Source organism: Paramormyrops kingsleyae, chromosome 9, assembly GCF_048594095.1.
Source record: "Paramormyrops kingsleyae isolate MSU_618 chromosome 9, PKINGS_0.4, whole genome shotgun sequence".
NCBI classification, from domain to species: Eukaryota; Metazoa; Chordata; class Actinopteri; order Osteoglossiformes; family Mormyridae; genus Paramormyrops; species Paramormyrops kingsleyae.
Genome location: NC_132805.1, coordinates 8565476 through 8576820, shown reverse-complemented (window position 1 = coordinate 8576820; position 11345 = coordinate 8565476). Strand labels below are relative to the sequence as shown.

Sequence of the window (11345 nt, the reverse complement as noted above, 5' to 3'; positions counted from 1 at the left end):
GAGAATTATGCTTATGAATCACACCGAAAACCAACCGCAGACCACACGGTTGGGGTCCAGTCTTTCTGATTCCCCCTTTCCTTCCCGGCGGGCCTGTACTGTGGGTCAGATTTACCAGAGATTCAAACTGCTTTGAAACTACGAGAAAGTCTCCCGTCTTGTTCTAGGGCTACCTCCAGAAATGTATGAGCCGTATTGTAAAATGACATATATAGTGTAGAATCACACAGCAGAAGACTCTTAATTTTAATTATTCTTCTAATCTCCATAACGTTTATCGTGCTGTTAGAACAGACTAAATTATCATAGTGTTGTTAATGTATTTATGCCTAAGTCGACAAGTGGGAAGCCTGTACAAATAAAGGAAACGTGGCATTCTGATTGATTAAACAAACCCGTTTAAATCCTTCTTAACCGATAAAGCGAGATAAAACAAATTCACCTCTTTAACATCTGGAAAGACGTACGACTCGTTCCTTTTGATTTTACTTAATAGTTGTGCGGCGCTTATATTTGAATACATTTGTATTTTAAAAGGATTGAATTTTTAATTTCACACAATTTGCAGAGTTTTGGGGTAACATGAGGGCACCCCAGTATCTTGTTATAATAACCAGGTCCCGATAATCGTAATAAGTAACTTATCGCAATAGACGAATAAAACGTATTTTCCAGCAGACCTCAGATTTTTATGATCAGTTCTTCATCTTTGCTGTCAGGTCGTAATTTAACTGAGCCATAAAGCCATCCATCCATCCATTGTCCAAACCGCTTATCCTTCTGGGTCGCGGGTGATCCATAAAGCCGTGTTAGGAAATCATTAAGCTCCGGAAGAGCGCGCACCTGTGTTCAGGTGATACAGAAAGAAGGAAGAACACATGCTATACCGAGTACAGTATACACTGTATGTTCCCTATGCTGTTTACGGAATATTTTCCCGCTGTTTTGCGGCGATGGGTGGATGGATGAATTAAATTAACCAAAATTCACACATTTTTCTTTGACCGATTGTATGACATTAGTGCGCTGCTACACTTACAGGGAAATTTATACTTTGCGTGCTTCTTATATACCTCAACACTCTTGTAAAGAATAAAGTAAATAACGACACAAAATATATTGGCTGCAGTGGATTGTTTATATAATTAATGCAAGGCTGCATTAACACTCGTTTCCAGTATGTATTATAATAATTGTACCTACAAAAGCAGTCCGGTAAATGACAACAGTGTAAACATTTTCATATTAATATTGCACAATTTAATACTGCGATTACACAAGAATGTGGAACAGCCTTTGGCGGCCGTGTGAATTTGATACGGAATGTCTGAGGTAAGATTTCGGTTCCCTTTAAAACAGTACATCAACACAGATTTCGATTAAAGCGAATTCTCACATGACGGATTGCCAGTTTAAATTTAACACATTTGGTCTGACAACAGTTGAAGGGGTAGAATAGAGATTTTATGCACAACACATTGGTCAAATTTCGAGTTTCTAGCAATTGTTTGACATACACATTTGGCGGTGTCACAATAGATAGCGACACACGTTTTGGGTGAATTAGTACTTAAGAAAGACAGAACACCTTTTCGTGTATATGCGTTTTATGTAAGTAATAAAATATTACTAAAACATAAATATCAATGTGACTTTGCAGTCTACATTTTGCAATCAACATACAACCAATGTAGTAAACAAAACATTTTGTAATTCACTGCAACATAATTATTAAAGAGCTAAACAAAAGCTCCAAAACACATTTAGGAAATAAATATATATGTATATATTTATAAACGGCAAATTCATAAATGAAATCATATTAAAATATCTTTTCGGAATTAGTAAGTGTACAAAACTGCCCAGAAAGAAAAAGAAAAATCAAAACAAATTCATAAGTTTACATATTCGACATATTTACATATTGGAAATAATCCTGGCAACAGTATCTTAAAATGCGTTTCATAAAAAGTAGTAGTATCGCGTTGTATCGGGTAACGCTGCGGAATGAATCTGCCGTGGGTCTGTCTGTTCAAATCTGCCCAACATTTAGCGGTAAAACACACTACAGACAAATATGTCTGTTTCGAACGCAAAAATGATAAACATATCTGAAAAACCTGCCTTCATTACCTTGCTATGAGCATTTTCCGATGTTATCTGCATGTGCTGAATATGATATAGTTTTATTTAAACCAAGGGGATAGCCTTTTTACTTATAGTAATATGATAAGTCGATCATTTTTTACATAATACAGCGAAAGGTCGAGCTGGGGTGAATGTTACCTGAGACTTAACATTCTTTCTGTTGTGTTTCACTAATCACTTTTACAATATTCTATTGTAATTGTATGATGGTCAGCGATTTACTTGACAGCGTCAACTACTCTTTGAAACTGTAAACACGAACATTTTTGCACAACTGAGAAGAAATTCGTTCACGATAAAGAATAACTAATTAACGTATAACAGCAACAACACCGTGACGTTAAAAAATAAGTGCTACACGCAAAATAAAGGGAAAAAATAGACAAAAGTTGAACAATCCGTATGTTGTTCTGTGTGATGTGTGCTTCTATATGCAGGTTTGGCCACTGCCGTCACTAAGCCTGATTTCTGTCGCTTTGCCAGCAGGCGATATCCGTACAGAAATGCCTTCGACGAAAGTGTCACTGTTTTGCCAGTGTTGTCACGCTTTCCCTCAAAAATATGACCCCCATCCCGCTCACGATTCTCCCCCATTGTCGACTCGGGGAGTAAAGGTTGTTTTATGCTGTGTTATATAGCATTATAATTAATAGAAATAAACAAAAATGACATAATTTTAGTTCTGCAGTACAGTAGAGACACTGATGCTAGGATACTCGAAAAGCAATACATCACAAGTTATACGTAAACGAAATCAATAACAATAATAATTAATAATAATAATAGATCCGGTTAACCAGGAAAAAAAAACAGGAAAAACGTGACGCTATTTAGTGAAAAGGCCGAGTTTTATGGAGATTTCTTTCGGAAATAGCTCGTGAAGTGCGCTTCAGCAGTTAAAGCACAAACGGCCTGCGATCTCTCTTTCAATAGCACGAAGGTTCATTTGCCTATATGTTATTTTTCTTACTCATCCTCCTCGACATTTTGGTACATAAAATCTTTGATTTATTTAAATGCACGTGGATTTTTTTTTCATAGAAATAAACCTATTAAAACGAACAAAAAATTCCAGCACGCCTACATGTTTTGTACCATAATCTTCGGTTACCGGCGACCAATCACTTGCCATATGTCTTTCTTTTTTTCTTTTTTTTTAAGAAAACGAAAGCAAAATAAAATACTGTAAATTCCACAGTCCCTTTTGTAATTATTTTTCTCTTTTAAATAATAGACTAGTTCATTAAAGTAGTCACTGGACAGGACTCTGTAGCGTATGGTGTAGCGGGGGGGTGTCTGCCTGTGAGTATACATCCTCCATACTCGGGTGAGGTACCCCGACCGGGGTCATCCGTTTCTCTTTCTGTCTTCTGTTGCAAAACCAAACGCGGACAACTTCTTTTTCCAGCTGAAGAGTTCCCGCTAAGCTGGTGATCTCGTGGGCGGAGGGTTTAGGGCATTTTAAGAAATGGTTCTCCAGCGCTCCTTTCACTCCGACCTCAATCGAGGTCCTCTTCTTTCGTTTCCTGCCCTGAGCGGCGATCTTGTCCAAATTGGTCGGACTGCCGGTGTTGGAGTCTGTCTCCTCCAGCCACTTGTTAAGTAGCGGCTTAAGTTTGCACATGTTCTTGAAACTCAGCTGCAGCGCCTCGAACCTGCAGATGGTCGTTTGGGAGAAGACGTTACCGTAGAGGGTTCCCAGCGCCAAGCCCACGTCCGCCTGCGTGAAGCCCAGTTTGATCCGCCGCTGCTTGAACTGTTTAGCAAACTGCTCCAGGTCATCGGAGCTGGGAGCATCTTCGTCCGAGTGGTCCTGGTGGTGTCCAAAAGGCTGCTGTGGGGACTCCATCTGGTTGTCGTGACTGCTTGCGTCTTCGTGGAGTGGGTCTCTCATTCCGTGGTGCAGGGATGAGGGCTGCGGGCTCAGCATGGCGTTTAGATTCGTGTAGCCCGGCTGGGAGTAGACAAGAGACTGGTGGCCGTTGGAGGCAGGAGACAGTGGGGACAAGTGGTGAGTCGTGGTCGGCGCCCATGACCCGTGGTGGCTGTTCTGCGTCTGTTGGTGTACCAGGTGCGACCTGTGGTGAAAGCCGCCGTTCAGGTCCTCTCGACTAGCTTGAACGCTTGATTTATTGTGCTCAGGCTGCCCGATGTGGGTTCCGCTGGTCCAGTCGGTGCTGGAGGTGGGTAGCCACTGGTGGTGCGTCAGACTCATCGGATGCCCAGTGTTCGTCGCCGCAAGTCCTTGCAAATACTCGTGGTGCATCATTTTCTGCACCTCTCTGTAAGTTGTCCCCTGATGCATCCTATCCGAGTCCGGATGCATGAGTGGATTGGAAGGTAAAGAGTTATTCCGGGGAATATACTGAGCTGTTGTAGCCATGACTTCTACTTCGAACACTGACGGCACTTCGGAGATCTCTGGGCTTTAGAGCCAAAAATGCAACAATCTTCTCAGGGAGGTCTCGAAAACGACAAGACACTCCTCCCCTTCGCTTGCATTGGCTCCCTACTAACTCATGTGCCGCGATATTCCGCTTTCCCCCTTGCGGGCCGCTTGGTTGGCTGACGGCACGCCGGTCCCGGCTCCTCGCAATTGGCCGTCCCCGTGTTTGTTTTCCCCGTTTCCACCCCCCAACTAGGTAAGGCAGAAGGGGCCGGGAAACAGTAAGGAATAATTGGGTTTCTCCGGGTTTATCCGAGTTGTTTTGAAAATAACCACGTGGGGGAGTACAGAGATCTTTTTGCAGCGCTGTAAGAAATATACGTCTCCTCACCACAGCCCGTTTAGTCATTGCAGCTTAAACGTGGCTCCCTAATAAACTAGATTAGCATTCTTGTTCCATTTCCGAAGAATACACCCTCCTTCACAAAAGAAACGGGCGTAAACAAATACGATGTGGCATTAATGTAAGGTTGTCAGTTGCGTGGGTTTTGTCAGCAAGAAAATGACGTTATAATCAGCGCACCCGCTAAATATTAAGGAATTTATCATGGTGCGCGGAATTAGTCCTCTGATCATTCTGTAATATTTGCAGCTCATGCGAAAGGGATGTTATTTTAATCGGCTCTGCCCATTACAGTTTTTATGATGACGCAGCTGAGCGACTTGTTAAACATTTCGCTCAAAGCGCATTTTATGTGCTGCTGTCTGTCGTGTGTTGTGCAGTGTCGTCGCCTGGACGTACAATGTCAGATGCATAGGCTGATTGAAGCTTTGTTGGCTAACCTAGGCGATCAGTGTATGATGAAAGTAAGCGAATATCAGGCTAACTTAACCGCGGTACTAGTGCAACTTTTTTTGCGATCCGAAGAATCTGCGCTTCGCAGTTTAATGTATGCCATCTGTTCATTACATCGGTATCGCAACATTTATGCAACATAGTTAATGGTTAATTATGACGTGATGACGAGCCGTGGCATTTTAACCAAGTAACCCATTGGTTCATTAGTTTTAATAATCGTTATTTAAATAATTTAAGTAAAACTCGGTATGATATACCCCATGAAATCAAAGTCATTATGACAGTGTACAATGTAAGGTAGACAGCACCTACTGGCAGGATCACAGCAAACAAAATTAAATCTGATTATCTAAAAGTGCAGTCCACTTCTTCACCTTTCCCATGCATGCAAGTAAAATACGTTTGCGTTGTAATGTCAGAAATTTGGTAGATATATTTGGGTTCACCGCTATCCGAGGAGGACTAGAGTGTATATGAACGCGGGCGTGCATGTGGAATTTAAACACAATTTACATCCAACGCTGAGCAGTATAGTCGCTGATCGTGATAAAAAAGACGTCTTATCACTAACGCTACACAAACCCCATCCGAACTGTAAATATTGAACACTTTTTCTTGCATGATTTTTTTTTCTGAACAGCAACTTATGGCGAAATCCGGCGCTTCTCTCTTCTGGTTTCTTCTGCACTCCTTCCCCAGTTTATCTGATTATTTTTCCCTTCACGTTCTGTCCCAATAGCAAATTACCAATTCCATGAATTGCAAAGCAGCTGCAGAGAGGCTGAAGGCTACAGAGGGGGAGATGGGAAGATTGAAAGGGATCTTTGCAAACACAATCACGTTCTTAAATGGAAATTCGGGGCTTTAAACAAATCTTACATCTCTCCCTTTCCAGTCGTCTAAAACTCCGCAATCAGACACACATTCCAACCGTTACATAAAACCGCAGCGTTTTACTATCGTTAAAACGTCACCTTAATCTGATCGTTTATTTTAATATACTTTGTATTCGTATATTCTTCTTAATCTTATACCTTGGAGTTCATTTTTATTTTTCATAGGTTTTAAAAGAAGCCAATGACGTATCCCAGAAACCACAAATACCCGAAGGCAGCCGAACGGTAAGCGTCCTTCTTTTATGTGTAATCAGCATCCCTTTGGTTAACTCGTCTATGAGACTGAGTTGCGGGGAGTGTGTTAGACTGGATGTTCTTGGGGGTCACAGGTGCTCGTCACAGTCTCAAGAAAGGCGTGGTTTTGTTGAACCTACATTATATATTTATTTAAAGATATATAAATAAGCCGTTAGTGATGTTTTATGAATTCGTAAATAACAAAAAAAGGCAGCTCGAATATGTGCCGTAGCGAGGCTGCCCGTAGACTTTATTAATAAGCAAACTTTGTGTCCTTCGTGTTTAACTGAGGCTATTTGAAAATGTACTGCGTTCGACCTCTCTTTATTTCTATATGAATATCACTTGTTGTCGTCTTATGTATTTATTCAAAGTAAATTGTAAAAATGTGTATGTCGCTCGTTGGATTTTTAAAAAGAAATCAGACATAAGGTATGGAAATACATAACCCGTCGAATGAAAAACTTATTGTCGATCATCGTGAGTAAACTGTTAACTGTTGGGAGGGTTAAATAAATCTATTTTAATGTAAGCACGCGACCGCCGCCCAGCCCTCTCAAAAAAAATAAAATATAAAAAAAATCACTCGGATATAGAGTCGCACGAACGCAGGCGCGCACACCCTTAAAGACACAAACGCGCAGGAACTGTTAATAGGGTTCATATGTACTTCTCAGTCCTGCGCTTTTGTTCACTGGAAGCAAAGAAAATGAGTGGGAAAAACAGTCAGTAGCAGGTTATTCACAATTTACCCCTGTTTGTCTTTTTATTTGTCTCCTGTAAGACCGCAGATGTTGAACATTAAATCAGCATTTTCGTTCAGAATCAGACATGCAGTTATTAAGCATGATCAAACGCTGGTCTCCCTTTATTCCTCGGGGGAGCAGGGTCGTGTTGTTGGGGTTACGTCGGACACGACTTCCTTTGGCACGTGTGTGTGTGTGTGTGTGTGTGTATGTGTGTCCCGTGATATAAATAACGCGACGCACTGGGAATTCAAAAGAAAAACACGATTGGAAAACGCACTAAAATCATAGTCTTATTTACCTCGCAGGTTAATATGATACTAAGCGGGGCTTTAATTCAGTTACACTTTTGTTTATTTATATATATATAAATATATATAAATATATATTAATGCGCCACCATAAGACCAAATGCATAAACGTCAAGTAAACGACACGACTCAAGTGAATTAGAAGTTTATCTAAGAGGAAAATGGATCTTTAAAATCTGCAGTCTTAAAGTATAGAAACTCAGTTCGTATTATTTCATTACTCTACGACTCCCACCCTGCTGCACTTTTAGCAGTTAAACCGCAAACTTTACTAGATGGCGTCTGTGTTCTAGGCTTTTGTGTCATCTGTCTTGCACCAAGAGACCGGTCTTCCGCGAGTCAGTAAATTAAAATGCGTAAGTATTAAGTATTACTGTTTTTTTGTGTCTATAAAAAGACTGGTCATTTTCGCATTAGGGAGTGAACTGGGCGGCTCGAAACAAATGCGCTGTTGTACTGTGAAGCCAGCAAAGAGTGCTGGTTAAAAGAAGCACCAGATGCTCGGCTCGCTTTTTGTGGAGAATATGGCCTTGTCTGAACGAGGTGAATTTTTGCAAGGATGTAGAAGGTTGCTATGGAGAGCGGATTGAAAGGGGTCACAGATCTTACGGCAGAAACACAGTCCGTCGAGGAACCCACAAATAAAAGACCCGTTTTAAGATATAAAGGGGAAAAAAACCAACGTCGAATACAATCAAAGTGTTTCATCGCTTGATGTGAGTGATATGGTGACACACAATAAATTATAACTGTCCGCTTTCAGAGACTGAGTACTTCAGTAAAAGTCCTTCGGCCTCATCCACTCTACTTTTAGTGCACAGTCCCGGTTTCCATATTTGTCCTATAATAAATCCTCCCTATATATATATCGGCTCTTAAAAACCAACCTTCATATTTTGACGGTAAATTGGTAACCCTCTTTTTTTGCAGACATTTGTAATAAGCGTCGTCAAAAGAAAATCAACATGAAATATTGCACGTGAAACATTAGAAGGTCTGTGTAATCTAAAACTGAAGTTTTCTTTTGCTTTATTCGGGTTTATCTGCGGCATGGCACATTTTAACGTGCCTCGGCATTGCAGACAGCGCCTGAGTCCAATCTGAGCGTGCTTATGTACCCGTCGGAAGTTCGGAGCTCGTGCCCAGTTCCCTTTCCTACTCACGACCAACGCCTGGAGCCCCGTGCCTGTCACGTGTTAATACCTCACCGGGGACGTCCTCCACGGTTAACATGCCTCAATGCAATTAATGCACAAGTGCCTCTCTGCTGATCCGAATGCCTTCGTTTTACGTTCTACCTTTTATTATTATTATTATCATCATCATTATTATTCCTGATAAATGTAAAGAAAAAACAAATATTAAATCAAGAGTGCGTACGAGGATAAGAAATGCTATTTTTATAACGATCAGTTTTACTGCTGTATCAAGTCAAATACCAATAATGAAATGCAAGACTCACGCTTTAATCGATAGTTTAATCTTTTTAGAGAAATATGTAATATACGTTCTCTTGATTGCATTTCGAAATTAACGTTAAGTCTATGACATAAGTAATTCTGTTCCCGCCATCACTTTACTCAGGTATTGTTAACTGACACAAAAACGCACTTTTTAACCTCTGGGGGAAGAAAACCTGTCCAAAATTTTCGGTCTATTTAAAAATAAAACGGTTTGTTTTTTTTTTGTAGTCGAAACATTAATTAAAGCACCAAGATTCTACAGATAACTTTACAAAGTGATTGTATTGAACGCGAATATAAAATAAAGTCTTTTTTCGAAGTATCCTTATCGATTGAACTTAGAGAAAATTATGCGAGTCCGACGGGGGAGGCGTCCTGTCAGTAATAAGTGTTTAATTTACTCTGACAGGTGTAGTAATTGTAATGGAACACGTTATGTGGTTAAGTGTTTATCAACCTGCGTATCCTAATGCGATAAACCCATGTATAATCGTTTTACCTTTATAAATGATACAATTTAAAAGAAATGAGTAAATAAAACTTTAGGCCTATATCCATGAATTTAAATGTTTCGCTTTTCATAATAAAATCGGACACGATTTTTTTACTGTTGTAATTATCGAAAGATTTTTTTCTTCATAATTAATAATTCTATTAATCATGTTTATTTGAGAAGTTAACCCGAGCGAAGCGTGTGACACTTTCCGGTTCAGAAAGTGTCACACAGGACGGTTTTAAGCTCTCTGCTTCTCTTAGTTGTCGCAGACTCGTCTGCAGACGCGTCCCAGTTCTCGCTTCGCATGCTGAAATAGACAAGCCGCCCAGGTGACGTCACTTTGCGGAGTTAATTAGCCGCGACAGTGAGCTGGGAGATACGGCGCAGCGATTGCGCTCACAGTCACCTGCGCTTCGCAAACTGACTAAAACTTAAGGAGTTTAATAAAAGAAACCGGTTTAACCGAAAACACGACAGACTCTTTTCAGTCTGTAACCAGTGATTTTTTTTGGCATTTTTCTTCAAACTAGGCTCGCCCAAAACTTGACTACAAAACAACCCCACCCCCTTCCTGTAATCATTCAATTTTATTCAAGTTTTATTTACTTCTGACTATTTCTTTTGACAGACGTACAACAGGCACTTAATGCTGGAGAGTAATAGCGCGAAGCTTCAAGAGCGCCACTCTGCTATACTTTCAGGTGTCTTTTTTTTCTTTCTTTTTTTGGCTAATGAACTCGGGCTATTCCGCCAGCATCCCCCAGGGGAAGGCAGGAGGAAAGTGTCTCTCTTGTAAAAAGGTGCAAGATTTCTCCCTCTTTCTCTGGACTAATTAGGCGGGGCTCTGAAGACGCGTCCATGAATATTCATGCGGAGCACCGGCGCGCAATTAGCCGGAGTTGTCGCTTCAATCCCCGGCCAGCGCTGCGCCGTGAGGCGGAGGTACCGCTCTCTCCGAGGATGGGTGTGTGGTGCGCAGCCAGGCAGTCTTTGAACACCGCAAGAAACGGACTTGGTCTCGCTTCTCCGTAATGAGAAAATAAAATCGCCACACTGGCATGAAATAATCACCTCCCCCCCAAAAAATTTACATTGCAAATAATCTTTCGCATACTCCCATATAATGGTCAGATTATAAAGAGTTTAACCAGTGAATGAAGTGGCGTGTCTGGAAGATGCGTGTAAAATATAGAGGAAGTTTGTGCACGAAGTATGAAGAGGAAGTGCCGGTGTTCTGTCGAAATGAGCTAATTTGTCGAGTTATCCTACCGTAGTGCTAATCGATAGCCCTAACCCTAACCCTAAACCCTCAAACCCCCTAAAACCCTTACCCTAACCCTAACCCCAAGACGGTGGAACTGCACATGCGCAAAAAGGCTCGATAGTACGTCTCGATAGGTAGTTCAACTCGTCAGAACACCGGGACGGAAAGGAGGGGGGTACGGAAAAAGTAAACGGGGGTAGAGTTTGAGCGCGGCTGGGGGGCGCTGGAGAGCGACCTGGACCTCGGCTCACCTGCAGCTGGGATGCCAGCTGTCTCTGGGTGTCCGGATGAGACACATTTGTACGCGCGCGGGTTCAGGGACGGGTAAGGAGAACAAAGTGTGCCCATAATGCGAATATCTGTCATAACAAGTACAGCGTCCCCAATAAGGTTTAAAAATCGACGGGATGATTACAATAAATTCAGCACATTAAAATCCCCCTTCCCAAAATACCCACCCACCTCCGCGTGCTTGCGAGCACTGCGGACATATGATCCTTTACTTGGAATTCAAGGTGATTCTCCACCAACTCCCCCCC

General features: G+C 41.4%; 1 protein-coding gene across 1 annotated transcript; it reads right to left on the bottom strand.

Annotated features, from left to right (window-relative positions):
* Positions 1-1589: 1589 nt before the first annotated feature.
* pou3f1 (POU class 3 homeobox 1) lies at positions 1590-4724 on the bottom strand. The gene has a single exon (XM_023812994.2). It carries the CDS (start codon positions 4529-4531, stop codon positions 3401-3403), a length of 1131 nt encoding a protein of 376 aa, XP_023668762.1. The 5' UTR covers positions 4532-4724; the 3' UTR covers positions 1590-3400.
* Between the last annotated feature and the right edge of the window lie 6621 nt (positions 4725-11345).

Coding starts and splice junctions, on each gene's coding strand:
- pou3f1 (XM_023812994.2), bottom strand. CDS start 4,531: ATGGCTACAACAGCTCAGTATATTCCCCGGAATAACTCTTTACCTTCC.